The 27,484-nt window shown below is 39.2% G+C and overlaps 1 protein-coding gene across 1 annotated transcript in view; it reads right to left on the bottom strand.

The window, feature by feature from the left end:
* Nucleotides 1-27,484, bottom strand: part of SKOR2 (SKI family transcriptional corepressor 2) — a 39,781-nt gene that overhangs the window by 5,651 nt on the left and 6,646 nt on the right. The window contains exons 4-6 of the mRNA XM_047698358.1: nucleotides 17,786-17,851; nucleotides 17,307-17,405; nucleotides 7,769-7,836 (exon numbers count right to left, since the gene is read on the bottom strand). Coding sequence (XP_047554314.1) covers nucleotides 7,769-7,836; nucleotides 17,307-17,405; nucleotides 17,786-17,851 — 233 coding nt within the window. The remainder of the gene's footprint in view (nucleotides 1-7,768; nucleotides 7,837-17,306; nucleotides 17,406-17,785; nucleotides 17,852-27,484) is intronic.

Below are 27,484 nucleotides of genomic sequence, written 5' to 3'. Positions count from 1 at the left end.
ATTATAAATCACAAACAAGATGAACTAACTAAACACGAATTATTATTCTGGTTAATTTCCCGGTAACTCCCAAGAAGCATCAGAAATAATTGCACTGAGTGGAAAATATGACCCCTGAGGATGCTACCTGGATAAATTTGGAAAGCACTTTTCAGTGCTGGGACTTTGAAGGAAAGCCTATCCCATTTGATATGTTGCTTTTCATTAGAAGATTCAAATGGCTGAAATTGGACCACATGTTTTATTTAGATTCACCTCTATTCATATCCAGTTAAGGTATTCTATCGTTATGTGACTTATCCTCTTCATGATGATAAGGCTAAACTCAGGACTCTAAAGATTTGAACATACTTTACATTTAAAGAACTGAATATCCAGCCTTCTAGGATGTAACTTGAAGTATGGCTGTTACGTGAAAGCAGTGAGGAGAAATGCAATTATTTTCATCTGATTAGGCAACGTTTTTGGATACTGATACATATATGTCCTATTTGTGTTTTGTTCTCCTGATCCACCATCTATAAATATCCATAAATATGAGCTCTTTCTAATGGGAAGGAACTATGAATCTACGATGATGTGAGTGTCTAAGATTGGCTGGACTATTTTGTCCTAATAACCAGCAGTTGAATCAGGTGTTTTAATGACCAAAAAAAAAAAAAAAAAAAGGACTAACAAAATCATCTCACTATTTTGATAGACAAACACAACATGGATGTGTCTGATAGGCACATATCTGATAAAGGCCACAGACAAGAGTAATAAATTAATGATTCATTCAGTTAGAGCCATAAAAAGTTCAGAGTCCCAATCTCACATTTTAGGACGTGAGCTGAAATGAACTGGATAACTATGACAAGAACAGTGACATAGGGACCTACTCTGGTTACCTCTTCTTCTCACTCTAGGTCATGCTACACCTGCTAATAACAGAGACACACATTTTCCATCACAGTGAGTGTTGTGATACGCCAAAACACATGGATCACCTCTCTCTTCAGATGCATGATATAACAAAGCCTTGAATGGAATTCTGTTATTTAGGATAAGGTGTAGAAATGATGTAAATCTCAGGGTATGAGGAATTACCCATACACTGTATTTCTGCCACACTCACATTTAGAGAAAGTCCTTGACCCCAAGATTCGGTGCCACAACGATTTGGAAAGCGTCTGTTCCATCCCAGGCACTACACAAGTTAACATCACCTTGGGTTCTCTCATCAAAGCCAATAAACTACTCATTCTAACCCAAAGAAAAGTGCCCGAAGGACACTGCCTTCAGATCTATGTCAGAATGCCCTGTTCTTTCCTTCCTGCCTGCCTTCCTCCCTCCCTCCCTCTCACCCACCCACTCTTCCTCCCTCCCTCCCTCTCACCCACCCACTCTTCCTCCCTACCTCCCTTTCTTGCTTTTTTCTTTCTTTTTTTTTTTTTAAAGATTTTATTTATTTATTTGACAGAGATCACAAGTAGGCAGAGAGGCAGGCAGAGAGAGAGAGAGGTGGAAGCAGGCTCCCCTCTGAGCAGAGAGCCTGATGTGGGGCTCGATCCCAGGACCCTGGGATCACGACCGGAGCCAAAAGCAGAGGCTTTAACCCACTGAGCCACCCAGGCACCCCTTGCTTTTTCTTTCTATTTTCTTTCCCCTCCAGAAACAACACTGTAGCATTTCATTAAGTTGGGAAACTGAGAAGGAAAAGAAAAAAGGACTTGGTGGGGAAAAAAGGACATTTCCACATTTGAGCCCCAATTCTCCAGATGGGAATTTAAATCTGAAGAATCATCCCCACTCAAACATCATTGCATTCATTTCATTAAAACAAAATGAAATAAAAACCAAATGAAAAAAAGACCAAAAAGCTTAAGGTTGTAAGCTAAAAATCATGTTTTTTTTTTTTTAGAATTTCCCTCCTTTTATTCATTTTTAAAATTAACATATAATGTATTATTTGTTTCAGGAGTACAGGTCTGTGATTCATCAGTCTTACAAAATTCATTGCACTCACCATAGCACACACCCTCCCCAATGTCTGTCACCCAGCGACCCCATCCCTCCCCTCTACCCCCAGCAACCCTTAGTTTGTTTCCTGAGATTAAGCGTCTCTTGCGGTTTGTTTCCCTCTCTGGTTGCATCTTGTTTCATTTTTCCTTTTAATGCTAAATCCTAAACCATGAATGATAAAGACTATATTAGCACATGGCTAATATTTCTATGACTGTTCATAGAAATTACCTTATTTCCTTGATCCTAAAATACATTCCCCCCACATTTTAGCATTTCTGAAATTAGATGTCTTATAATTGACGATATCTTAGAGTAATAGTTGAAAATGTCTTTTCTTATGATACATCAAGTAATTGTGCCTCCTATAAATGACAGATCTTTTGGGTTCCATGAAATGTAATAGTGGATTCACAGAGAGACCTCGGCAAACACTCCCCAACTTGGAAGCTCAGGCTTGTAGAGGCTCCCTTTTGAGCTAATTATTCCATGTAAATATCCTGTCCTAGAATATATAAAACTTTTCTTTTCATTTTGACCAGCTTAAAAATCACCAAGCTTGGCATGGACAATGAAAAAAATCCCTCAAAGTTATATAAGTTCTAAATTAATTACCTAGCTGGTGCTAGTCTATTAAAAGTATAAAAGGATAATTTCCTAGTTTGTGCCAAGAAAGAATTAACCTGACCTCAGACATTCAGGTGGGTTAACACGTCAAAAGGAGAACGAGGAGAGGGCCGCTTAACTAGGGAACCACTAGGGAATCGTGATTGCCTTGTCAAGATGCCTGGCAATTGATCAGTAACGGGAAAAGGACCCACTGTAGACAAAGTCTGTCTGCTGCTGGAGGACGTTAAAGCAGCATCAAGTCCTCTGACTTGCAGGGACCTTCTTTTCCTGCCTGTTTAACCACAAAAGCAAAACCACAGGGCTTCAGGATCTTTTCCTAAAAACATAGTGCCAAGCAGTAATTGTTGTATCCACCTTAAAAAAAAAAAAAAAGTGTCATAGAACACATTTTAAAAACTCTCTGGGTAGAGATGGGAGAAGTCTGAGCAGGTTCCCATCCTAATGAATCCTTGAGAATCTCCAAGGATAGACCCTATGGCCGAGGAGCTGCGCCCTTGCCAAAGAGGGAGGGCCCCTCCAGCAACAATAATGACCTCGCTCTTTTCCCTGCAAGGAAGCACTGTGCTCCCACAATCGGGAAGCTGTAAATTGCTTTTTTACAAGTCCACAGTGAGCGAAACATTAGTACTAAATCTATTGATTGAGCGTTATTTTAATTGAGGCTTTTAATGAAGAACTTTGAGACCAGCTTCTGCGGGCTATGTGGGACTGCAGCGTTCTGGGGAAACAGCAGAGGGCACTTGGAGACTAGCATGTTTTCTCCATCAACACGCCTCTTAGTAGCAATCCAGCAAGTTCGAAGGATGTCAATCTGAATGGAGCCATTTATCACAGGCTCTCTTTTGCAGCTTCACAATGTCCTGCAAGAATTAGGACTAAAGAAGAGTATGTCTTCGACAAACCTACACTAGTAGCTGCTACACAGATGCACTTGCTTGAAAAACACTCTTGCCAAATTAGCAATGAAAAAAAGTTATCAAGGCATCATAATGTGTAACTCATATTTCAGTCCTTGAAAAAAATCTTAATCAAAAGGTTATACATGGAGTAAAATGTCTTCAGCTTCTCTTTTTAATTAAAAAAATTTAGATATCGTTGATATATAACATTGCATCTAGCTTCTTTACCACCTTCTTGATTGTACAGGGTAATGGGTTTTGTTTTCAAAATTGAACCATGTTTTCTGAGAATCATAATCCCCCTGTGAATGAGAAATTTTTTGCTCTGTGCTATACTACACACTAACATTTTCATGACCTTGCTAAATTTTAAAACTTTCGCATTTGGTTCATAGTGAGAAGAATATATTTCTTTGCTTGTATAAATAACTCTGGCTTAGCAAAGAAAACATTGTAAGCATTTGACAACCCAGGGCAGAGGTGGAAGATTTTAACACAAACTGTGTGAAGTACTTTAAACTCTAATTTTAAGCTATTAAAAAAAAAGTTAGCTTGTTGCCCATGTATAAGTGTTAAATAAACTGCATATGCTTTAAATCTCACATTGAGAGAAAAGCACATTCATTTATAAGTGTACAAAGACTGTCAATTATTTGTATAGTTGTCACTACTTTGCATTTAACAAACTAAAAAAGGAAGCAGTGGGGCAGAAATGACAGTCAGCAGAGAATCTAAAAATGCAGAAGCCAAAGAAATTCATAAGTTTTCTTTCTATAGCAATGATACCCAAGATGCTTTCGATATAATCTTTTGAATAAGAACACTGTGTAACAGCATAGGATAAATGCATTGTGGGTCTATGGGAATTGTTATAAAATATGATGGCTTTAATATATTTGAATTCTTCATGACTGCAGGATGGGATAGGTTTTTATTTCATTTAAAGGAAAAAAAATGCCTATTCTGTAGGCAAATGACTCTTTTATAATACATGTTCCGTAAACCTTAAATAAAAAATAATTTAAATATAATACAATCAAATAATTCTGAGTGAATTGCCCTATTCCTAGGAAGCAAAACATGTAACCATATTTACTGATGAATTAGATCATGCAACTAAAAATACTTAGAAAGTGAATAATTGTGATACCTAGCAACTTCTTGAAGATCTTGAGGTAGATTTTCTAAAGATATTACCCTCTAAGTACTTCAGCAAATAAAACAAGCTGAATAAAGGATTTGATAAATTTCCATTCAGGCAACCTTGAGTTTGCTGTCTCAATTCCAAGGCAGACAGTATAAGGTGAACACAGGTCCTTCTTGCACAAAAATCTGTTTAGCCACCAGAACTTGAAATCCCTACTATTAGAGGTTCTGCTTTGGGAAGGGGTGTGCCATGAAATTGATTCCTCATGCTCTCAGAGCTTTGGATGACACCCATGGGCATTTCACATTGATTACGTACTTGTGCCTTACTACATCCCCATCGGGGTGCTATGTTAGACCTTACAATGAATTCCTTTGGTTGAAAAACTGACACTTAATGGACTATATGGGAGTAGTCTTGAACTGAAGTTTGCAGACCTTCCAGCTTGTGTCTGGGGGTACTAAGGATAGTGCGTCCCATAATTCACCGAGATGGCTTTCCTTAGTCATTTTAGCAATAGTTTCTTAGCACAAAAGAAAATTCAAGGAAATCAGGAGCAAGCCAGGGAATCTGGAGAATTAAGAGGGCCACCCTATAAGAGTATCAAAGTTGAGTCAGGGTCATCCCTGGGTGATGATTCATTTAGCAGATTTTTATTGGTAGGCATTTGATGCTAGACACCAATGCTAGGTACTGGAGGCAAGATGAAGACCCTCTTGGTCTTACTGCAGGAAACATAAGAGAAGAAGCAGAAGGGACAAATCATGTCTATTTCACCTGTTTTCTTGTTGTCAGCCTGCATGTGCTTCTGTGGATTTCAGAAATTATATGGTAACTACAGGGCTAGGGGAAATATTTCTAGCTTCTCCCAAAGAATCTAATTTGTGACCAGGAACCATTTACTATCTAGAGAAATCTGAATCAATAACGCTTGTCTAGATAAATGAATATATGATGATAAAATATTTTGTGATACCGTGTAATAAAAATGTTTAGTAATACCAGTTTATATCTTCCAGGTACCAACTATTTCAAAAGACATTTTTTCTTCTATTAATACTGCCTGCTCATTACATCGATGCACTATCATTTCCTCTTTCACTAAAGCAATTGAATGTCGAAGAGAATTAAGACATTAAAGTTACATAACTGACCTTAAACAAGGGCACTGAAATAAATACTTAGTCCCCTTTTCCTAAAGCCCATGTTGCCATATTCGACTCCCCGCCCAGGAAATCACAAAGTTTTGGTTGCATGTGTCTCGATTTTTGCTTTAAGAGTCTAAAAGTGATACATAAAATCAGTAAGGTCTTAAAGTTTTACATCCCCCTGTCTCCAAATCTATATTTAAATTCTTCCTTTGGATTGGCGTGCCTGGCTGGCTAGGTTGGTCCAGGATGTGATTCTTGATCTCAGGGTTGTGAGTTTGAGCCCTCCACTGGGTGTAAAGATACTTAAAAATAAAATATGAAAAAAATAAATTTGGGGCACCTGGGTGGCTCAGTGGGTTAAACCTCTGCCCTTGGCTCAGGTCATGATCTCAGGGTTCTGGGATAGAGCCCTGCATTGGTTCTCTGCTTAGCAGGGAGCCTGCTCCCCCCACCCCCGCCGCCCGCCTCCCCACTGCCTGCCTCTCTGCCTACTTGTGATCCCTCTCTGTCAAATAAATAAATAAAATCTTAATAAAAAAAATAAATTTGCCCTTTGGACAAAGAAAACAATAAGCGCATTCACAGCAAGTAATTAATAGCTCTTATTACCTAGGTATCAAAAGCTAAGAATGTAGATACATTTTTTTTAACCTCTTTGGGGGCTTATTATCAATCAATGAAGAAGAATCCTTCTACACTCCACCCCCTCCTATGACTTCAGGTGCAAACAAAACTAATACAAACAAAACCAACACAAGATGAAAGGTCCTGTCTAAAAGGCATCTTATATTAAGGTAGCTTTCAGAACAGAGAATGTTAACCCAGTACTTGAGGCCAATGAAAATCAGCAGGAGCGTTAAGAGCATAAGCAGCACTTTTAATGGAGCTCCCAGAATGGGGGAAAACCTTATGAGCTCCAAGGCTGTCTTAAAAATGACTCCCAGCAATCTCCAGTAACACGAGCATGATTGCTCTGATGCAGAAAGAAAACATTAATACCTATCTTCCTCGAGTTATCCCGATAGAGAGCTAGCTATCTGGCTCTCTAGACAAGACAGGCAGGTATGCATAGATACATGCTTAACAAGACAAGGGCAAAACGGACCAGTTCAGAAACATCAAGCCACCCAAATTACAATAGTCACGCCAGGAATACCACCAAGGACCAGCGTATGTCTTTATCCAAGTGACTAAAAATATCTTACAAATATGGAACAGAAATTATTTTCCCCATTGTACTCACGTACATGAGAGCATGGGAGATTGTTTTAAAAGCACTAACGATTAATACCAGATATATTTGCATGGGGATGAAGGGCAGTGAATTCACAATGAAAATAACCTTAAAAAGGCAACAAAATGCCTACATGTATTTGCCAGGCATCTTCCTGCTTTCCTGATTCCACATAAATACATCTCTGCGTCTACTTTTCAACATGATTAGGAGAGGGTGAATAACACACTTCATTTGGAAATTACTACTTCTTTTCATCACCCTTCAAGCAAATTCAATGGATTGAGTGTATTTATCCCAAGTTTATTGGCAGCAGAGGGCCTGGCTTAGGTCTGGGTAAAAAAGGAGAGAAAGAGAGAAGACAATTGCCCTTCATTGAGCTTCTAGTGCATCCCAGTGCCATGTTCAAACGTTTGCACAGTGGGAGACAAGGCAGGTACCTCTGGTTTACCCATGGAGACAATTTACACATCTGTCTATTAACACATGGTAGGTAGTTACATTTCGAGGAAACGCACTGACACATCTGTTTATCCTGTGTCTAAGTAAATCTTGGGGTAATTAGCATCAAAACCAGCTGAGAGGTAAGTGGTAGGTGGACCAAAGAGTTTCACGGCAAAAATGCACACAGTTTCAGAAAATTGAATGCTTTGAAAACAAACCCATCAAGGGGCATACATTTTTTAAGCAGAAATCATCTTACAATTTGTAACTGTTGCACCATTTCTTCTCGGTAGGCGAGTTCCCTTTTCATCTGATCTTGAAAATTATCTGGTAGGAGAAACAAATAGAGAATGACATTAATTAGAGTTGCAAAATCTTCTTTTAGTATTTTTAGTAAAAATATTACTGATGGTCCCAGAGAAGCCCTTTTCCCTTTTTGATATTTTTAAAAAGGATTGTCTTTTTTTTTTTTTTAAAGTAAATAATGTGACTGTTGGAAGGGAAGGCTACAAGGCTCCATAATCAGAACAGGCAGCAAATTTTGAGGTAGTAAGGTCTGTATCTCATAGTTCACAGCAACCCATAGCCCATCTAGACAGATGGTCCCCCGCGTATAATTACGAGTCAGGTCACCTGGGTGGCTCAGTCGGTTAAGCCTCTGTCTTCTGCTCAGGTCATGATCCCAGGGTCCTGGGTTTGAGCCCCACAAACCCCAAGTCCTTGGGCTCAATACTTAGTGGGGAGCCTACTTCTCCCTCTCCCTCTCCTTCTCCCTCTGCCCCTCCCCCTCCTTGTGCACACGCTCTCTCTGTCAAACACATACATAAATCTTAAAAAAAATAACTAGTCACGAATGTCTGATACAGTCATGTTCTCTACCTCTGCCCGTTTGAACCAGTCACAGGTAGAGAGCTTCCACTGTCTTAGGAAATGTGGACCCTTATGCATGCTTGCCATGCCTCCTGGGTGATAAGATTAGGGTCTGTTACCCTGGCCTGCCTCACTGCACTCTCAAGAAGCTGATAAACATACTCTGACTCTCCCAGCCTGTGAACTCTCCCTCCCTTTGCATCAGCCTTATTATGTGGTCCTTCATGGGCCAAGAGAGCTCCTACAGACCTTGCCTCCATCTGAGAAGGGGGGGAGCTTTAAGAGATATTCTCCTGCAAACTATCTTTGCCATTCTACCTAGTGATCATTTTTATTGGGAAATGACATTCCATTGCAACCTCTCCAGGTGATCTTTTCTAAAAGTATGGACCCACCAAAAAAAAAGGGGGTGGAGTGACCCTGGCTAGCTTTGGCATTTTCTGCTTTACATGAGAACCTCACACAATCTCCTATTGACTCCATGGTGGATAGTCAGGGCAGCACTTCGGAAAAACCAGAAACTTCATCACATTTTTCCACAGCTCTTCCTTTCACCTCTACAGCCCATGGTGTGTGACTCCTTCCCAGTCTGCCTCCATACTCAACTCCTTTTGCAACTGTCACCTCCCCAACATGGACATCTCTTCCCGGAACAGCTTCCCAACTGACCATCTGGCCCCTGGTCCCGCCCTCCGAAAATCCCTTTCCTTCTCCAGCTGAAAAATCTGTGATGGCTTCCCAATGCTTTCAAGAAAATAAATCCTTTACCACTCCTGAGATGCTGGATACTTAGAAATTAAAAACATCCTTTTTATTTTATTTTTTTTACTTCTACCTTTCCATACTATTTGAATTCCTTCCCCAACCTCAAGCCTGTTTTTTAAATTAGTCAATTAATTAGTTTATATATATATATAAACTATATATAAATATATATATGTAAAATATATATATATATTAAAATATATATATATTAAAATATATATATATTAAAAAATATATATATATATATATATATATATATATATATATATATATGGGGTTTTTTTTAGCAGTTTTAGGCTCACAATAAAATTAAGGGGAAGGTACAGAGATTTCCCATATATCCCCTGCCCCCACACCTGCATGTCCTCCCTCATTACCAACAATTCCCACCAGAGTAGGACATTTGTTACAATGGATGAACCTACAGTGACACATAATCATCAAAGTCCTTAGTTTACCTTAGGGTTCATTGCTGGTATTGTACATTATATGGATTTGAACAAATATACAATGACATATATTCACCATTATAATATCAGAATATCTACCAGTATAATATCAGAGAAAATACAGAGTATTTTCACTGCCCTAAATCCTCTGTGCTTTGCCTATTCACGCTTCTCCTTCATCCACCCCTGGCAACCATTGATCATTCATTGTCTCCATAGTTTTGCCTTTTATATATTTTTTAAAAAGACCCATTCCCTAGTCTCACCTCTGAATTTGATATGAGAGGTATTGTAATAGGGGTAAATACATGGCACAATGCAAGGGTCAAGGGGGAGTTAAGGGGCAAGAAATGCTTGAGTAGAGATGTAGAGAACAGTATTTTAAACAAAGACATCGCAAGAGGCATAGGAAAGAGCAAGTGGCTCAGTGGTTGCAGCAAAGGGGGTAGAGGAAACCCCTGCACCCCATCACCCACCAAACCTGACTGCGGCACATCCCTGGAATTCCAGTGCAGACTGGAATGATGATACTTAGTCCTTACTTAATTCATGCATATTTGTCTATGATGGTACATTCAATACAGTTCTTTAAGGTAAAATTAAAAAAAATAAAGCCATTAAAGTATTGGAAAAATGGTGAATATTTTTATAAAATTTGGGTGGGGAAGGATGTCAAAGACAGAAAAACCAAAAAAGGAAAAGATTGATAGATTTGATTGGACAAAAATTTAAAACTTTGGTATGACAATAAACTACAAACAAATCGAACCCTCAACACACAAAAGATCATGGCCAACATCTAAAGGTCATTGATACAAACAAAAGAATATTTGTGATATGACAAAGACTTAATATATTAGTATATAAAGTGTCCATAGAAATCAGTAAGAAGAACATATTAAAAGAAATATGACAAGAGAATATAATGGGCATTTACAAAACCTACAGCTGGAAAGTAGACATGGAAAGTGCTCAATGTCCCTAACATTGAAAGGAAACAATACAAGCTACCATTTTTCCTTAAGTTGGAAGAGATTAAAAGAAAAAGTGAGATGTGGTGTGCCAAGAATGGAAGTGTAAGTCAGTACAATCTTTCTGCAAAGCAACTAGAAATTACATACCAAGAGCTATAAGAATTTCCTACTCTTAAACACAGCAATCCTTTCAAGAGTTTATTGTAGGGGAATCATTATAGATACACGAAAGGATTTAGTTCCAGTACTGTCCATCATCTAAAACTTTGATGACTTTAATGTCTAACATAAAAGTATATTTATAAACTCAAAATGGATTAAAGACCTAAATGTGAGACCCCCAAACCATAAAGAATCCTAAATAAGAGAGCACAAGCAGTAATTTCTCTGACATCAGCCATAGAAATATTTTTCTAGATATGTCTCCTCAGGCAAAGGGAACAAAAGCAAAAATAAACTATTGGGACTACATCAAAATAAAAAGCTTTTGCACAGTGAAGGAAACTGTCCACAAAACCAAAAGGCAACATACTGAATGAGAGAAAATTTTTACCTAAATAGACATTTTTTTCCCAAAGAAGATATCCAGATGGACAACAGACACATGAAAAAATTCTTTTTTAAAAAATTTATTTATTTATTTATTTGACAGATAGATCACAAGTAGACAGAGAGGCAGGCAGAGAGAGAGGAGGAAGCAGGATCCCTGCTGAGCAGAGAGCCTGATGTGGGGCTCGATCCCAGGACCCTGGGATCATGACCTGAGCTGAAGGCAGAGGCTTTAACCCATTGAGCCACCCAGGCGCCCCAAGACATGAAAACAAATTCTAAGTATCATTCATCATCAGGGAAATGCAAATCAAAACTACCATGAGATGTGGTTATACCTTACCCCTGTCAGAATGGGTAAAATGAAAAATACAAGAAACAACCAATGTTGGTGAGGATGTAGAGATAAAAGAATCTTTGTGTACTGTTCATAGAAATGTAAAGCAGTGCAGCCAGTGTGGGAAACAGTATGGAGGTTCCTCAAAAAATTAAAAATAGAAATATCACATGATCCAATAATTCCACTACTGGGTATTTACACAAAGAAAACAAAAACACTTATTTGAAAAGATATATGTACCTCTATGTTTACTGCAGCATTATGTACAATAGCCAATATATGAAAGCAACCTAAGTGTCCATTAATAGATAAACAGATAAAGAAGATGTGGTATAGATAAACACAATGGAATATTATACAGCCATTAAAAGGATGAAGGTTTTTTAAAAAAAATTCTTCCTTCCTTCCTTCCTTCCTCTTTCTTTCTTTCTTTCTTTCTCCATTTGGGACAACATGGACCGACCCAGAAGATACTATATGCTAAGTGAAATAAGTCAGATAAAGACAAATACCATATGATTTCACTCATACGTGGATTCTAAAAAACAAATGAGTAAAACAAAAAGAAGAGTCAGACCTGTAAATACAGAGAATGAACTACCAGTTGCCAGAGGAAAAGAGGATGAGAGGATGTGGGCAAAATGGGGGAAGGGGAATGGGAGTTACAGGCTTCTCACTATGGAATGATTAAGTCATGGGGATAAGAGGCACAGTATAGAGAATACCATCAGTGGTATTGTACTAGGTTGTATGGTGATAGATGCTAGCTACACTTGTGGTGAGGGCAGCACAACTTACAGAGATGCTGAATGGCTACACTGTACACCTGAAACTAATATAACATTGTATGTCAATTATACTCAAATAAAAACATTTTTAAAAGAAAGTACCTTTATGACTGCTCTGTAGTAATGGAAAGAGGCTCATGTTAAGTGAACAACAGGAGGGTAAAAAATGGGGTGTATAATATTTCGTTTAAAAAAAAAAAAGGATTCAATATGCATTTAAAAAGCTGAAACTCCAAAATGTTACCATTGATTATCTCCAGGTGACAAGATTATGGGTGATTTCTCTTTCCTTTTCTTTGTATTTCTGTATGTTTACAGTTTCCTACAACAGGCATGTGTATAAGTTGAGATATAAATATTATTAATTGGCAAATGGGAAAAAAAACCCTAAAATTTCTGTTATGTTTTAAAGGTTGATGAAGGCACAATTTAAGTGGAGAGGGAAAAAAAAATCATTAAGCCAGTTTCTCTAGTGAGACTCACTTAAAACCCAACTATTTCTGGAAAACGATTGTATAAAAGGAAGTAGCAGAGAAAAGCACCTACGTGCCGTGTGCCAGCCAATACAGTAGCAAGCACTGTGCTCTGCAAACACTGAGAGTTTAAAACCCAGTGTGTACAAACATCAATAAAAACTATGCAACCTACATTCCCAGGACCAGAAAGAAGAAAATCCGTATGGTACATCTGGTCCGCCCAGTAGATTCCACTCTTCAAGGAATAGGCTTTAGGGCTTTCTTTGCTTACATCATGTTCATTTTGTTATCACTACTTTTGACAAGTGTTGGACCTTTTCATCCATACTGTGTTTTAGAATTCCCCACTGTCCCCTCTCTGGAGGATGATGCAAAAAAAAAAAAAAAAAAAGAAAAGAAAGAAAGAAAGAAAGAGAGAGAGAGGAAATGACTCAACGTAGAACGATTGCAGTAACAGCCAGAGGTGAAAGATGGGACAACCATATTCAAGTAGATGAATATAGTTTGTTTTTCATAAAAGTAACCTTAACAATAATATGAAAGAGTAGCTCTTTATAAGAATCTAAAATGAGGGCGCCTGGGTGGCTCAGTGGGTTAAGCCGCTGCCTTCGGCTCAGGTCATGATCTCAGGGTCCTGGGATCGAGTCCCACATCGGGCTCTCTGCTCAGCAAGAAGCCTGCTTCCCTCTCTCTCTCTCTCTGCCTGCCTCTCCGTCTACTTGTGATCTCTCTCTGTCAAATAAATAAATAAATAAAATCTTAAAAAAAAAAAAAAGAATCTAAAATGATGGCGTAGTCAAATCTACTATGGAAATATTCCTCGAAGCCCCAGTCACTGGGCTTTCCCTGTCATAACCGACTGGCCTTTCCATCAGTTCTCTCAAGCGCCAGGAATTTGTCACATGCAAATCCAAGGACTCAATTTAGGAGTCCTCACTAATCTCCTTTATACAACAGTTTTCAGTTTCCCAATCTCATTCTTCATTGTTGGTTTTAATCTCTTCAAACAGAACACCAGAATGGATACCAGTAACGTACTGAGAGCATGTCTCATGCTCACAATACAGAGGCGCCATGCAGGCAGCAACAGAACACCCTTTCCTGAACCTACGGACAATGCCATGGGATAGAGGAGAGAGCAGGTGCAAAACAATCAGAGAGGAATCAGCCCAAACCCACACCTGTGGAGCTAGAAATGAACACAGCAGGACATCAGGAAGGAGTGCCTACTGTAAAAGCAAGGGGGCTTCCTGGAGGTGGTGGCTTGAACTGTGTCCCAGATGATTAGGAACGCTTAGATGAGGGGAGGCATTCCAGACTAGAGAAACAGTCTGCAGAGGTGAAAAGCAAAGGGAGAGAGCGATCTGTAGGGTAACTGGAGCTCAGTAAGGAGGTAAGATCGGAGAGGCATGGCAGGCCAATTAGAGAGTTTTGAGAATCAGTCAGGAGTTAAATTAGATACAACAACAGTAGGGGATCACTATAGCTTCTTGGGTAGAAGGTTTGGAACCAGAAGTAGAGCTCTGGCAAGACTGGACCAATGGCAGTGGGCAGAAAGGGCTGGATTAGGGAAGATAGGAGAGGACCCAGTATACCCTATTGCAGTAAAGAGGTCCTTCTCCACTGGTTGCCTCCTCCAGCAACTCTGGCAGGTCCCTAGTTCAGGGCTGAGTTGGTACCGGTGGCTAGTGGCAAGAGAGTAAAATGGATGAAAACTACAGCCAAGGGATGGGTGCCATAAGAAAGGAAGGTATAGGGCTCTGGAAGAGAAGGGAGGAAGAAGTGACATAGTTGTTAGGGAAGCGGGACACAATGACTTGGTGGCAAGAATGACTTCCAGATTTATGGCAAGGGGAGACACTTGCTTCTTCTTTCCCCTCCAAACTTCTGCCCCAAGTATGGAGACTTGCTTTCTCCTCCTCCTCCTCCCTCCTCCTCCTCCCTCCTTCCTCCTCCCCCCAAATCTCTTCCCCTTCTTTCTCTTCCTCCATCCTTGTGATGTTTACCTTTACTGTCTCCAGGCCTAGAATTCATTCTTGTGGTCCTTACTAGCCCTAAGAACCACAACAAGAAGGCTAAGAAAAACTCAGAAATTCGAACCTATTTTTAGAAATGCTTTTTTAGAGCTCAGTGCTAGTAATCTCCTCTCCCTCCTCCTACATGCTTACCACCACCATCCTCACAGCTGACAGTATTGAGCATGGCTGGGCTATGCACGCTTCCTCTCATTTACCCCTTGCACCCTCTAACAAGACAGGAATTATCTGGCCCATTTGACCATTTCCAAGGTCCCACAACCAGGAAGTGGCAGAGCCCCAGAGTGAACTCAGGTCTGGGGTCCTAATCCTCACATGTGATAACTTAGCTGAGGTCCACAGTGTTCTAAGTAAACCACGCTCTACGTGTCATGACCAAGAGTTCCCTTCCTAGTACAAGGCTGTGAGAAACTGGCCGGGATTCCTCTACGCTTCCCTCTGATGTGGCTTCACAAAGTTCCGTTTTCCCCTCTCCATCTGAGCAGATCTCAATCCGTCTGCCCGCCTCATGGCCTCTCACGTTTAGTTAACAAGCATGTAATGCACATTTGCTATTTTCATTGGTGTGAAATTAACTGCCTCTTTGTGGTATGTCTTAACCACGCATTATTCAAACTTGGGCACACACATGCCACTTCCTTCGTCAGTGGAGTATGCTGCAGATAAAAATAGGAAAAATTTTTTGTTGTTCTTTAATTGAAGTGTTTCATGTATGTGGCAATCACAGAGGATTAGCTTTAATGCAAAAGGATGAATGAAAGGTCTGAATCAAAATGGGTCGGTTGTACCATGATATTTTAACTTCTTTTTAACAGAAACCTGTACCTACTGTATGGCAGGGCAATTAAGAAGGAAAACGTACCAATCCTTATAAATTACTTAATTCCTTGAAATGATTAATTAGCTTTTATCAAGGGGATAAATTACGGATACGCTGACTTTACGGGAAGTTAGGTGGGTATTTTAGTGGTTCATTGGAACTTTGGCCCACTCTGCCGGACTTAAACACAAGGACTTGCAAACTCAACAATGAGGTAAACATCAGCTTATAGGAAACAAATAATTCAATGTCTGCTCATTGCTGCAAGGAACTGGGTGTTAAAATACTGTTTTAGAAATGAGAGCATCGTGGATCCTTTGAAAGCCCTTGGTTTTTAAGATTTCAGAGATATTTTCTAAACGTTTCTTTCTCTTTTTCTAGAAGCCACAATGTCATGATAATCCTAACACACTATTACAAGCTACAGGTCATTCTCCACACTTCCAGGATGAGGCCTCAGTAGGCAGTCTCGAAATTCCAAAGCCTGAAGCTCTGTGAACGCGGAGCCTCCCCTGTGGGTGAGAGATCACAAACTTGGCAGACCCCACTGTTCTTTGTGGTCAGAGCACTCTTCCATCAATGCATCCTCTTGTTTCTATCCCTGCTAAGTGTTCAGTGGAACTCAGTTTGAGATGTGCCAGGAACCCAGTCCTCTTCAAAGCCTCCACCCGAGAAGGCACCTCTTTTAGTTGTGCTGACAATCACATTGGAGAAGCCCTGGTGAACGCAAACCTCCATGCTTCTATTATTAAAATTGTCACAAGCACTGAAAAATCTCCAAGATGCTGGTCTGTGGCCCTCACACAGGAATTGCCAATGTGAGTTTTGAGGTTCCCAGATTCATAACAAGGGGCATGCTGACATTTTTAAAATGGGTCCCAGAAAAAACTAATATTAAATTTATAGAATTCAAAGCATAGGTTTACACACTGATTTCTTTCCCACTATCCTTTCTCTGGAGCGAAGAAAAAGAACAGGACCAAAGGACACTCCAAAAAGTTTCAAAATACACCACAGTGACGTATTTGTTCAAATGTGACCCAGCCCAAGGCTGGTGAATTTTAGAAATGTGGACACCTAGCACTAAATTCTAGGACTCTGGGAATAGAACCAACTATTTTTATGCTACCGTATCTGCCACCAAATTTGGAATGGAATTTTAACATTAAATATGGAGAATCCAAAACTGCCAAATTATACTAATCTCAGTCAATAAAAGAAATACATGTGTACTGAATTGTTAAATTTTAAATCTTCATATTTATACACATTTCAAGCACCAGGAATCTCTCCAGCTATATCCAAGAATAAAAATTAATTGTTCCTTTGTTTTTTCTACCTTGGAGAATAAAAATACCTGAGTAATTCTTTTGTTTATATATAAACACAAAATTCTATCTATATATAGATATATAATCTAAAAATATCAGTGTTTAAATACGTCTACATATTTAATGATAAATTTGCCTACATATTTTAAATACACATAATACATACACACAGATACACACATATTGATACAATAAATACCAAAATGTTCTCATAAGAAATTTTTTTGGTGAGCTGAATCAAAGCATATATAACAGACTAAAATTTCCGAACATTTAGACCACAGGAAGGCCCCATGGCATTTTACACAAGCACTTCATACTTAAGTGACAATTTTTAAGCCTAATAATAGAAAAGTCATCACGTATCATAATGCAATAAAAATAAAAGTGATTTCTTACTGAATACTGGGAAAGTCGTATTTCCTTTTAACACTTGGAATTCTTGTTCTAGTCGTCTCCGTAAATCTATTTGTTCAAATAAAACCTTCTGAAGTTCTTCTAATAAAGAAAAACAGAAGAGTCATTTTACTAATCTTTACAAATAACTCTCCAGAGGACTGTTATATATGGCAATTTATTATTATAAGACGAAATATTTTACCAGTTTAAAAAGTGTTGCATAGACATAGGATAGATTTTGTGCAGAAATCCATGAATATAAATCAATGTAATATATTATTTTAAAGTATTATATTACAGTGTCATGTATTGATTGATATGTATGCATTAATCTCAATTATATCCACCCAATGGTCCATATATTATTCATATGTTGCTTGTCAAGCTTAAAGTATGGTGTAGAACGAAAATATCCTCCTATTATCTCCGTGGTCTTTTGAAGCTAAGAGAAGTTCTACAGAATTAAAACTCTTCCTTACCTTTCCCCATATTTTCAACATCCTTCTTGAGTGAATGCGGTGAATTAGTCTCTTGCGTGTGTTCACCTTTTAAAAAAAGAAGAAAAAATATTGGTTTTGTGTAGTCTATTTTCTGAAAGTTATTTTTTTATTTTATTTTTTTAAAAAAATATTTTATTTATTTATTTTAGGGAGAGCACGAGGGGGAGGGAGAGAAACCCAAGCAGATTCTACGCTGAGCGCTGAGCTGCACGCCAGGCTCGATCTCACAACCCCAAGATTTCCGACCTGAGCCAAAACCAGGAGTCACACTCAACTGATTGAGCCACACAGGTGCCCCTCTTTTCGTTTTCTTTTAATATCTACGAAGGAGCTCGGTTAATAGAACTTGAAAGTGGGAGTTCTCAGAACCCAACGCTGTCTTCATTTACTCGTGTATGATTTCCCTGAAGTACGGTGAGAGCTGCGGGAAAAGGGAACGCAGTCTGCCTAGCCTGAAGAGGCAGCCCCCTCCCCCACTGCTCTCCACCCTCTACAACGCAGGTGCTTGCTCCATGGGCAAAAGAGGAGGTTGAACTGTTAACGGATCTGTGTCCAGAAGAATTCCGATCAGGGTTCCTCTCCTTCCAGACGCGAGGGCCCCTAGCAGCAACTGCAGACCGTCAAGGCTGTGGAAGCAGAAATCTCCTGCCTTCCTGGGTCATCATAACTTGGGGGCAGTGAGAAAGAAACAGGAGAAGGCTTTTGTTCTCCTTAGGAGAGAATGTATAAGCCTGGAGTTTTCCTAAAAATTGATAGTTTTTTTTTTTTTTTAAATCAGCCTAAAGCAGAGATGTATTTGAAATAAGTTGCTATTTTGTAATAGTCACATCCTTGATGATCGTTTCGGAAGGACTTGGTCTTCAACCAGTGAAAACTAGATTGTGGATAAAGGCCCGGTGCTGTTCTTCCCTATTTTGTTCATGTGCTAACTAGAATGACCGCAAGCTAAGAAAAAGGCTTTATGTACCATCATACACTGAGTCAATGTACCCTAGAAGACATAAATAAACTAAAGGAATCTGATCAGAATTTGTTTTTCCAACTTCAACCCGCTATCTGCAAATATCCACGTATATCATTAAGTTTGCCATTTTCATGGGCAAGAGGACAGACCAAGGTGCTCTCGGGTTTCATGGATTCCCCCTTCCTGGACCCCCTGGGTTAGCTCCTTCCTTTGTACCCGTGGTGCTGTCTGCTTATTCACTTTCCATGCCCCCCAGGGTGTGTGCTACTTGAGGACAGGGACTCTGTGTTTCCTGCATGGCCAGTGCTTAGCAGAATGCTGAACACATCATAGGTATTCAATAAAGTGTTTTCAGTTGTCACCGAAAGGAACCCCAGGAAGTCATATATTCTAAACTATAGTACAGGCCAGAATGCATCATTTCAATTCTCTCCTCACCATTCATTCATTTCCCTTCCTCAGCAAGAAAGAGAATACAATGGCCCTAGGCACTGGTAGGAATACTGGGAGACTTCACTATCAAGGTAAAAATTCCTGCAAAGAGGAAAACGGAATTTCTGCACAAAGCAGTGGCCTACACAATCAAGGACAGTCAAGAAAATTTTTAATGTGATATTATAAATGGGGATTCTGCATTCTACCTGACAACCTCTGGGAGTAAGCATTTGCAGGAATGAGTGGATACATATATGTGTGTATATGTATATACATATATGTGAACATACATATATGCAAATATTCCTGCATATGTGCATAGTGATAAAAAGATGCTCCCCCTTTCTTCCCATCATTATGACAATCATATCTTAGGTATCCCTCAGTTCCTTAATGACAGGCCTTTTCTCGACTATCTAGATCATATCTGTACAACCTCATTCTCACTTTCGTCTTGGACACGATCTCTCTCTATAGGTTTTGAGCATTTAAATCTTGGCTTTTGTCTCCATGTAGAATAATGAAAATATCTGTGAAGCATTTAAAATATACACTTCACTCTGATTCCTAGAAAATACTATGATCTGAAAGAAGAGTAACATGAAGTTTGATAATAAATCATGAATACATAAACCAAGAATAATGGCATTTTGAGATGAAAATAAATGCATATTATGGGCAGTTTTACTACTGTTTACTCCGGGTTCAGCCAATCAGTTAGATGCATAGCTGTTTCAAACTCACATACAATGTTGAGTCTGAACAAGAGAAGAAACAAGCATGTGTCTACATCTGCAACCATCTGCCGGGCAGAGGGAAAGTTTACCTTCCTTCCACCGTCCCAGCCACTTGAAAGGAGATTTAAATAAGACCGTCCGTTTCTGAATAGGCAACTCTGGAAGTCATGTCCTAATCACATTATAGACCTTCTTGATTCATTAGTGTATTTTGTGCACTGTTTAACTTGTGTTACATTTCAGTTGGATAATTAAATTTAAAATTTGAACTATGATACATAAACATGTGTTTCTTTTCTGCTTCACAGTGAGGAGGTTGACATTGGTGTGAAACCATTAAACACATGGCTAGTGCATGGGAACTACTTAGAACCACAAGCAAATCTACAGATAATATTAAGTTTTTCTCTTCATCGGCTTTGTGGAGCTTTTATTAATAATTTACATCAGTGTCTTATCTCAAATAGATACTTTGTGGCAACTTCTCAGTAAAACCTGCCAATTTGGAGCTTGGAAGATTCAAATGTCTCACTTATAAAGGGTTTTTTAAAATGGTTAAATGTTAGGTAAATAAGGAGCACAGATGCTTTTCTGTATCTTTTACTGGACCGTTGCCTTTTGTATATTACTAATCTGTGAAACCAGATTGTTAATGGTGGTTAAAAATGACCTCTGGGAGCCTGGATATGTTTGTTCACTATTACTGCTAATGTTTTCCATCTGGTTTAAAAAAAAAAAAAAAGGCAGCCTAATACTAGATTAAATAAATGAGATTTACTTGACAATGAGCTTCCAATTTTTATAAATATTCCATTAGGTTAAATGCATTTTACTTTTCCAAAATTAATGAATGTGTTTGGAGACAATCGAGAAATTAAAAAACTTACTTTCTTTCTCACTCTATTTCTCTTTATGGGGAAAAAAGTTACAAAAAGGCAGGGAGATATCTTAATTGTGTAGAGTTATAAGAGGGAAAATTATAATATGGAAGGAACATCTTTCTTAGAGGCCAGGATTAAATATATCTTAAGTCAGACTGTCAAAGAAAAGAGTAGGGTGGCTTAAAGTTGGGGAGTAATGGATAATAAGGACATAAAATGGATCCATTGGACTGACGTGACTGGAAGCTACTGCTCGGGGACATGTCTACACCAGGACTCTAAAAGCACACGTTCATGGAGCCAGTTGGCCGTGACCTTCACCACTGCTCATGAATCCTACCTGCCCTGAACACATGAGCAGCACAGTGTTGCATTGGGGAAAACCACACCCCTACCGAGTGCTCTGGAGGCCACAGAGCCTGAGACCACAGGGTTCCTGCTCCTGTGGTCTCTCCAGGATCCTCAGCACCAGGTGGTCCCACATTCCAGGTGAAATTTCCACCCCACCTTGGTTCTGCCCTCACAAAGCCATCAGAAACTAGAAGTGCGGGGCGCCTGGGTGACTCAGTGGGTTAAACCTCTGCCTTCAGCTCAGGTCATGATCTCAGGGTCCTGGGATTGAGCCCCGCATCAGGCTTTCTGCTCGGCAGGGAGCCTGCTTCCCCCTCTCTCACTGCCTGACTCTCTGCCTACTTGTGATCTCTCTCTCTCTCGCAAATAAATAAATAAAATCTTAAAAAAAAAAAAAACTAGAAGTGCAAGAAGGGTGGATGTGAGAATATGCCACACTAAAGCAGACATGAACAGTTAAAAGCCAATGAGGACGAAAATGGAATACCCAAGGTGGGGTGGGGATAGGAACAACCTAAAACAGGCAACAGTTTCTTTAGCACCACCTTTCAAGGCACAAGGGTAATTACTTTCTCTTAAATATTATGGCACACCTCTGCTCAAGAACCATGCAATGGCTTCCCAGGGTCTACATCGCATAATCCACTGGAAATTCCTCCCTGGGAGCATTCAGGTTCTCCAACAACCTTGTTCCATTAAGCTGAATCAAGTCGTCTTTCTCTATCAGCAAGCACAAACCCTTTCCTCTAGTTGGGCCTTCATTCCTCATATCCACTGGCTCTGACAAAAACTTATGTTTTTGTCCTTCCCAAGGTGCCCCGCCCATAATGAGAATGCCACCCAGGTCCCTGTACTTCCGTAAAGCCTTTCCCAACTTCTGCAAGTGTTGTTGATCCATTCCTCTCCCTGCTGACATTCCAAATGCTTATCATCTTCATTCAACCACCTGATGTTGTGGGGTTTCAACTTGGCAAGCCTAGTCTTCCCGGGCTAGAAAATCTGCTTTCTGAGGGCAGAAGGACCTTGCCCAGTAGGTAACCCTATCACCTTTACCTTAGGGAGGGGCACAAATACTGTTTGCTCTTAATTTAATTCAATCTGGTTTGCTGAAGAAATACAAAGCAATGCTACTTTCAATCCTCAATTGTCATAAGGGGTTTTTAAGCACGAGAACTCATCCCTATGAATGACAAAGCACATTCTGATCCATTCGGATAGTTGAAGGCATACTCGATATTTTCAGTTCACTGGGAAAGTTTGTGATGTTTGTCTTTTTGTTCCTTTCTGACATTTTGAAAATTCCTTTCGGAGCTAAAATCATAGCACTGAATTTTAACCAAGACATGAAAATATTAATGTTTATGTCTGCTGTGACCTCCAAGGACAAAAATATCTTATGTTTTCAGAGCTTATTTAATTTTAAGAGCCAAACGAGTAGGTCAGATGACCTGTTCAGTTGGTGGTCATGGGACAGGGCAAAAAGCTGAATCAATTGATAAGTTGCTCTTCTCAGGCTAAACTTGAATTCACTAAACAAGATCATTCCAATACTGCACCCTGCATGTGTATAGGGTTTGCTATTTATGCAGGGACAATATGTAATGCCTGACGTCTGGATGAAGGGTTAAAACATTGACATCCACCCATCCCTTCTATGGAAATACCTTCTCTCTCCTTTCCTTCCTCCCCTGGGGTTCTATTCCCTGGAGCCTGAAACTAGCATTCAGGGGCAGTGCCCCAGGCCACAGCCCCAGGGGCTAGCAAGCTGCTTAGCACTAAAAGGGCTTCTATGTTCCTTAGGGACCTGGACCGGACTGGACCGTTGTTGAAAACACTTGGTGGAAAACATTTGGAGAAAATGCTCCCAGTGGAAAGAAGGGTGTATTCAATTGTACACTGAAGAATAAATTGAGTCAAGGAAACTATTTTGGTTTGGGGCTGTGCCTCTACCTAAGACACATGTACCCCCTAACATTTGGATGAAGATTGGGGATTTCCGTCAAACATTCAGACGTTTCCGGAGCTGGCTGGGGGCGGGTAGGGGGTTTGTGTGTGGGGTGTCCTGTGCTACCCTAGGTACTCTGGCCAGCGAGCAGAGCCTGGAAGACCAGCTGTGATTGTAGAGACTATGGTTTGCACCGGCAAAGTCACACCCTTGAGGCTGGTTGGGAGGCTCTGCTCTCCGCTTCCCGAGGCCCTCAGCCCAGGGCCTGGCCTATGCAAGGGAACTGCCTTTATACAGGTTTAACTCCCAAATAAACACTACATTCTAATCATTAAACTTAATTTTAGAAATGGGTTTAATTTCAATTTCCTGGGCTTTTTATTTTCTCTTTCTCCAACAATTCGATCTTAGAGGTACAATGCAGATGGGGTCAAAGTTCATCTGCAGTTAGCCTAACTGGTGCATTTAACAATCACCAAAATGCTGCACAACATACAGTTTTGAGAAGTTTTTAAGAAAACTTGCATTAGGGCATTAAAAAAATCAATGACACAGAAAACGAGGTTAAATAATTTTCTCCTCTATCAGTAGAACACAGACTTTTGCTAATTTCTTGGTGTTAAATTCTACATTAGGGATCCCTGGGTGGCTCTCTGTTAAGCCGCTGCCTTCGGTTCAGGTCATGACCCCAGGGTCCTGGGATGGAGTCCCATGTTGGGCTCCTTGCTCAACGGGGAGTCTGCTTCTCCCTCTGCCTCTGCCTGCCTCTTTGCCTGCTTGTGCTCTCTCTGACAAATAAATAAATAAAATCTTAAAAATAATTCTACATTAAATTCTTCCCCTGTGACGTTTGCCACTTCACTGAGGTCAGAGAACAGAAGAGAAAAGAAAATCAATACTACTGGAGAGGGTATGCTACAGAATGAACTAAATATTAACTCCATTTTCGAAAAACAGGAGTAAGAACAAGGTTAATGCCAGGGAAATTATAGCAAACTAAGAGTTACAACTTTAAAATTCACAATAAAAATTTATTGCAAGTTTGTATACACATCTCTTCTTGAATTAGTGCATCTTGGATTTACTTAGAACTCTCTGGAATTTCAAAACTTGTGCCTTTAATACATTTTTTTTGGGGAGGTCTGGAGAATTTTTCACTGTTCTCTATCTCCTTAAATGTCACATAAATTTTTAAAAAATCATGAGGAAGAAGGGAGTTTTTTTTTTATAAATATAAGGAAACTGATATCTGAAACATGGGGATAACTTAAATTTGAATACGTACATTGAAAAACCTCAAAATTCATTGTTCATAAAAATGTCTGTAGTAATTTAGAGGTGGGAGGTTTCATCGAATTTTACAGGTGGATAAACGGAGGCACAAAGCCATTAAGGTATTTACCTAAAGTCACGTAGTGAGAGAATTAAAACTGAGATCTATCAGTTGTATTCCTTAGAATTTTTCTTCTTCTTTTCCTTTTTTTTTTAAAAAAGCATAAGCATGTTCTAAGATTGAATGGAATAATAAATCAGAGTGCCTCATTCGCTATATATTCATGAGAAGTGTAACTGCTTCTTACTATCCTCAGAAATCCGTCCATAGCATATTAAGTACACTAGAGAATCATACCAGCGAAAATCAAATTGATTTTAACTTCTATACATATAACAAGATGCAGCCATGCTCAGAGTCCAATGGCGCTGGCGTTTCTACAATGAAATATATTGAAATCGGGGGATGACTCCACTTCCATGATTTCCTTGACCTGCCATAGCTTTGAGCTGTCTCACCAGCTTACCTCACTGCATTCAATTTCAAATCACTTAACTTCACTAAAGTTATTCAAAACGGATATGCAAAACCTTACTCTGGGATTGCAAGCAAAATGCTGTCATTTATATTTTTCAGTAGGTAATATTTTGACCAAACTACCCACCCCCCTAATCTATATTACTTGGTTTTAAGCCATGGGTCTAATTTTAAAGGACCTATGGATAAAAGTTCTATAGTCTACTGAGGAATTTTGGCTGCTTAAAAACTTCATGTTTGGTCCTTCTAATTATATAGAAATAGAATATCCACTGTGTGTAAGGGTAATGATCATTAACAGGGAGGTTCTTAAAAAATCATTTAAGGATACCATCCTTTAGGGGCACTTGGGTGACTCAGTGGGTTAAAACCTCTACCTTCAGCTCAGGTCAGGGCCAGGATCAAGCCCCACATTGGGCTTTCTGCTCAGCGGAGAGCCTGTTTCCCCCCTCTCTCTCTGCTTGCCTCTCTGCCTACTTGTGATCTCTGTCTGTCAAATAAATAAATAAAATCTTAAAAAAAAAAAGATACCATCCTTTAGATTCCTGAAAAGTAATAGTTACTAATGAGGCTGAAAGGTTGAAGGAAAACTAAATTTAATTAAAATGATGAGCTAAAAAAGAAAATAAACTGGAAATAAGTATTGTTGCTAAACTGAATTTGTATTGGGAAACAATTGAAGTATCTATATTTTAAAGATATGTCTATATCCTTATGTGTTTTGAGAAAGGACATAGAAATTTCTTGATAAACTGCATTTATCATGGTCACGGGAGTAAAAAATTCATATCAAAATCAAAAACTGCATCCTGACTTATTAGGTAGTTTGAAAAGACATTTTATTCTTCTATGTTATACTGCATATGTGCTGACATAAAATACAGGTATTTTCCAATAATAATGATTGGATTAAACACTGACTAAAGGAACACACGGTTCCATAAACCTTATCTGACCATATGTTTTGCAGACCATTATTATAGGCTCATACAACATTACAGCTTATCTTTCTTCCTCTCTTGATTGGAAGCAACCAGAGGGCACAGAATAGTATAGATTCTACCTCTGAATCCCCAGTGCCTAGCAAAGTATCTCGCACAGCGTAGGCATTTGGAAGTATTTTTGGAGTCATTGAGTAAATAAATAAATGAATGTGATCACGTAGATGTGGAAGTTAACAGTTGTCACATGGGAAGAAATACGCTTCCATTCACAGTCACGGTGTTCTGGATAAAACATTCTACTCCTACCGCTCCAAAGCAGCTAATCACAGGCCTTCATAATTTCATTGGCTCTTCTGGATTTTTGACGCTTTGTTAAATGAATAATTTCTTGGAGTCTGACCACAAGTAAATATATTAATACCAAAACCTAGGTCAAGCGGGTGCCCACTCTGGGATATTTCTCAAATATGCATTTCAATACAAAGACCATGAGCTAATAGTCCCTGCCAGAGAGGTGAGCTGAAGTCCCACAACAACCCAAAGTCCTGAACATTTTTGGTGTTTAAAACATCATCTCCATATGCTCAGCAGAAGAACCATAAGGATGAAATTCTTGTGACCCAAGATTCCAAGATGAATTTAACAAAATGAACATTTGTTCGTTTCAATAATATCTGTCATCCTTTCCATGTCCCACCTACTCCCATTCAATAGAGAATAATCATATAATTTAACCTACTACCTACACATTCTTCTGAATAATGTGAGAATAAAATTGTAATATGGAAAATCAATGTGGAGCAAGTTTCTCCGGGAATCTCTATCAAATTAATTATTGCGAGGAAGGGACTAGTAATATATCAATAGTATGACTAGGTATTATTACCAACATAACTATTGACTGTACTACACTGAGCTCTAGGCACTGTGGAATTTTTATGTGAACACTGATCCTGACTATACTTTTCCTTACTTCCTTTTGGCATTTGTTTTTCTGTCTCAATACCCAACAACAGCGGATTCCGTGGTTTCTATCCATGCTGGCTCCCATTCTTGGAGTTCTGATGGCTTTTAAGGCTTTACTGAACTTACTAAGCATGGGGGAACCAAACCACTTCCAAGGATAGGAAGAACGTGTTTTCAGATGGAACCAGCCCAGCCATCCAAATCAAAGGAAGATGGAGAAATTCAGTTTCTAACAGATCTACACAGACTATTAATATACATGAAGAGAACATAACTGTGTGAAGGAATCAGTATGTTCTGATACCTTAAGATTTCTGATGGGTATGCACATTCGTTAAAATGTTAATTTTTGAAAATTTTATAAAAAATATGAATACTAGGGGCACCTGGGTGGCTCAGTGCATTAAGCCTCTGCCTTCGGCTCAGGTCATGATCTCAGGGTCCTGGGATCGAGCCCCACATCGGGCTCTCTGCTCAGCAGGGAGCCTGCTTCCCCCTCTCTCTCTGCCTGCCTCTCTGCCTACTTGTGATCTCTGTCAAATAAATAAATAAAATCTTTTAAAAAAATATGAATACTAGCTGTTAAGGGTGATGCAGAAAATTAAAGTTCCTAAGGTGAAATTATTTCAGTTTGCGGAATTTGAA

The sequence above is a fragment of the Lutra lutra genome, chromosome 12 (genome assembly GCF_902655055.1).
Source record: "Lutra lutra chromosome 12, mLutLut1.2, whole genome shotgun sequence".
In the NCBI taxonomy this organism is placed as follows: Eukaryota; Metazoa; Chordata; class Mammalia; order Carnivora; family Mustelidae; genus Lutra; species Lutra lutra.
This window is presented reverse-complemented; position numbering and strand designations above follow the sequence as displayed.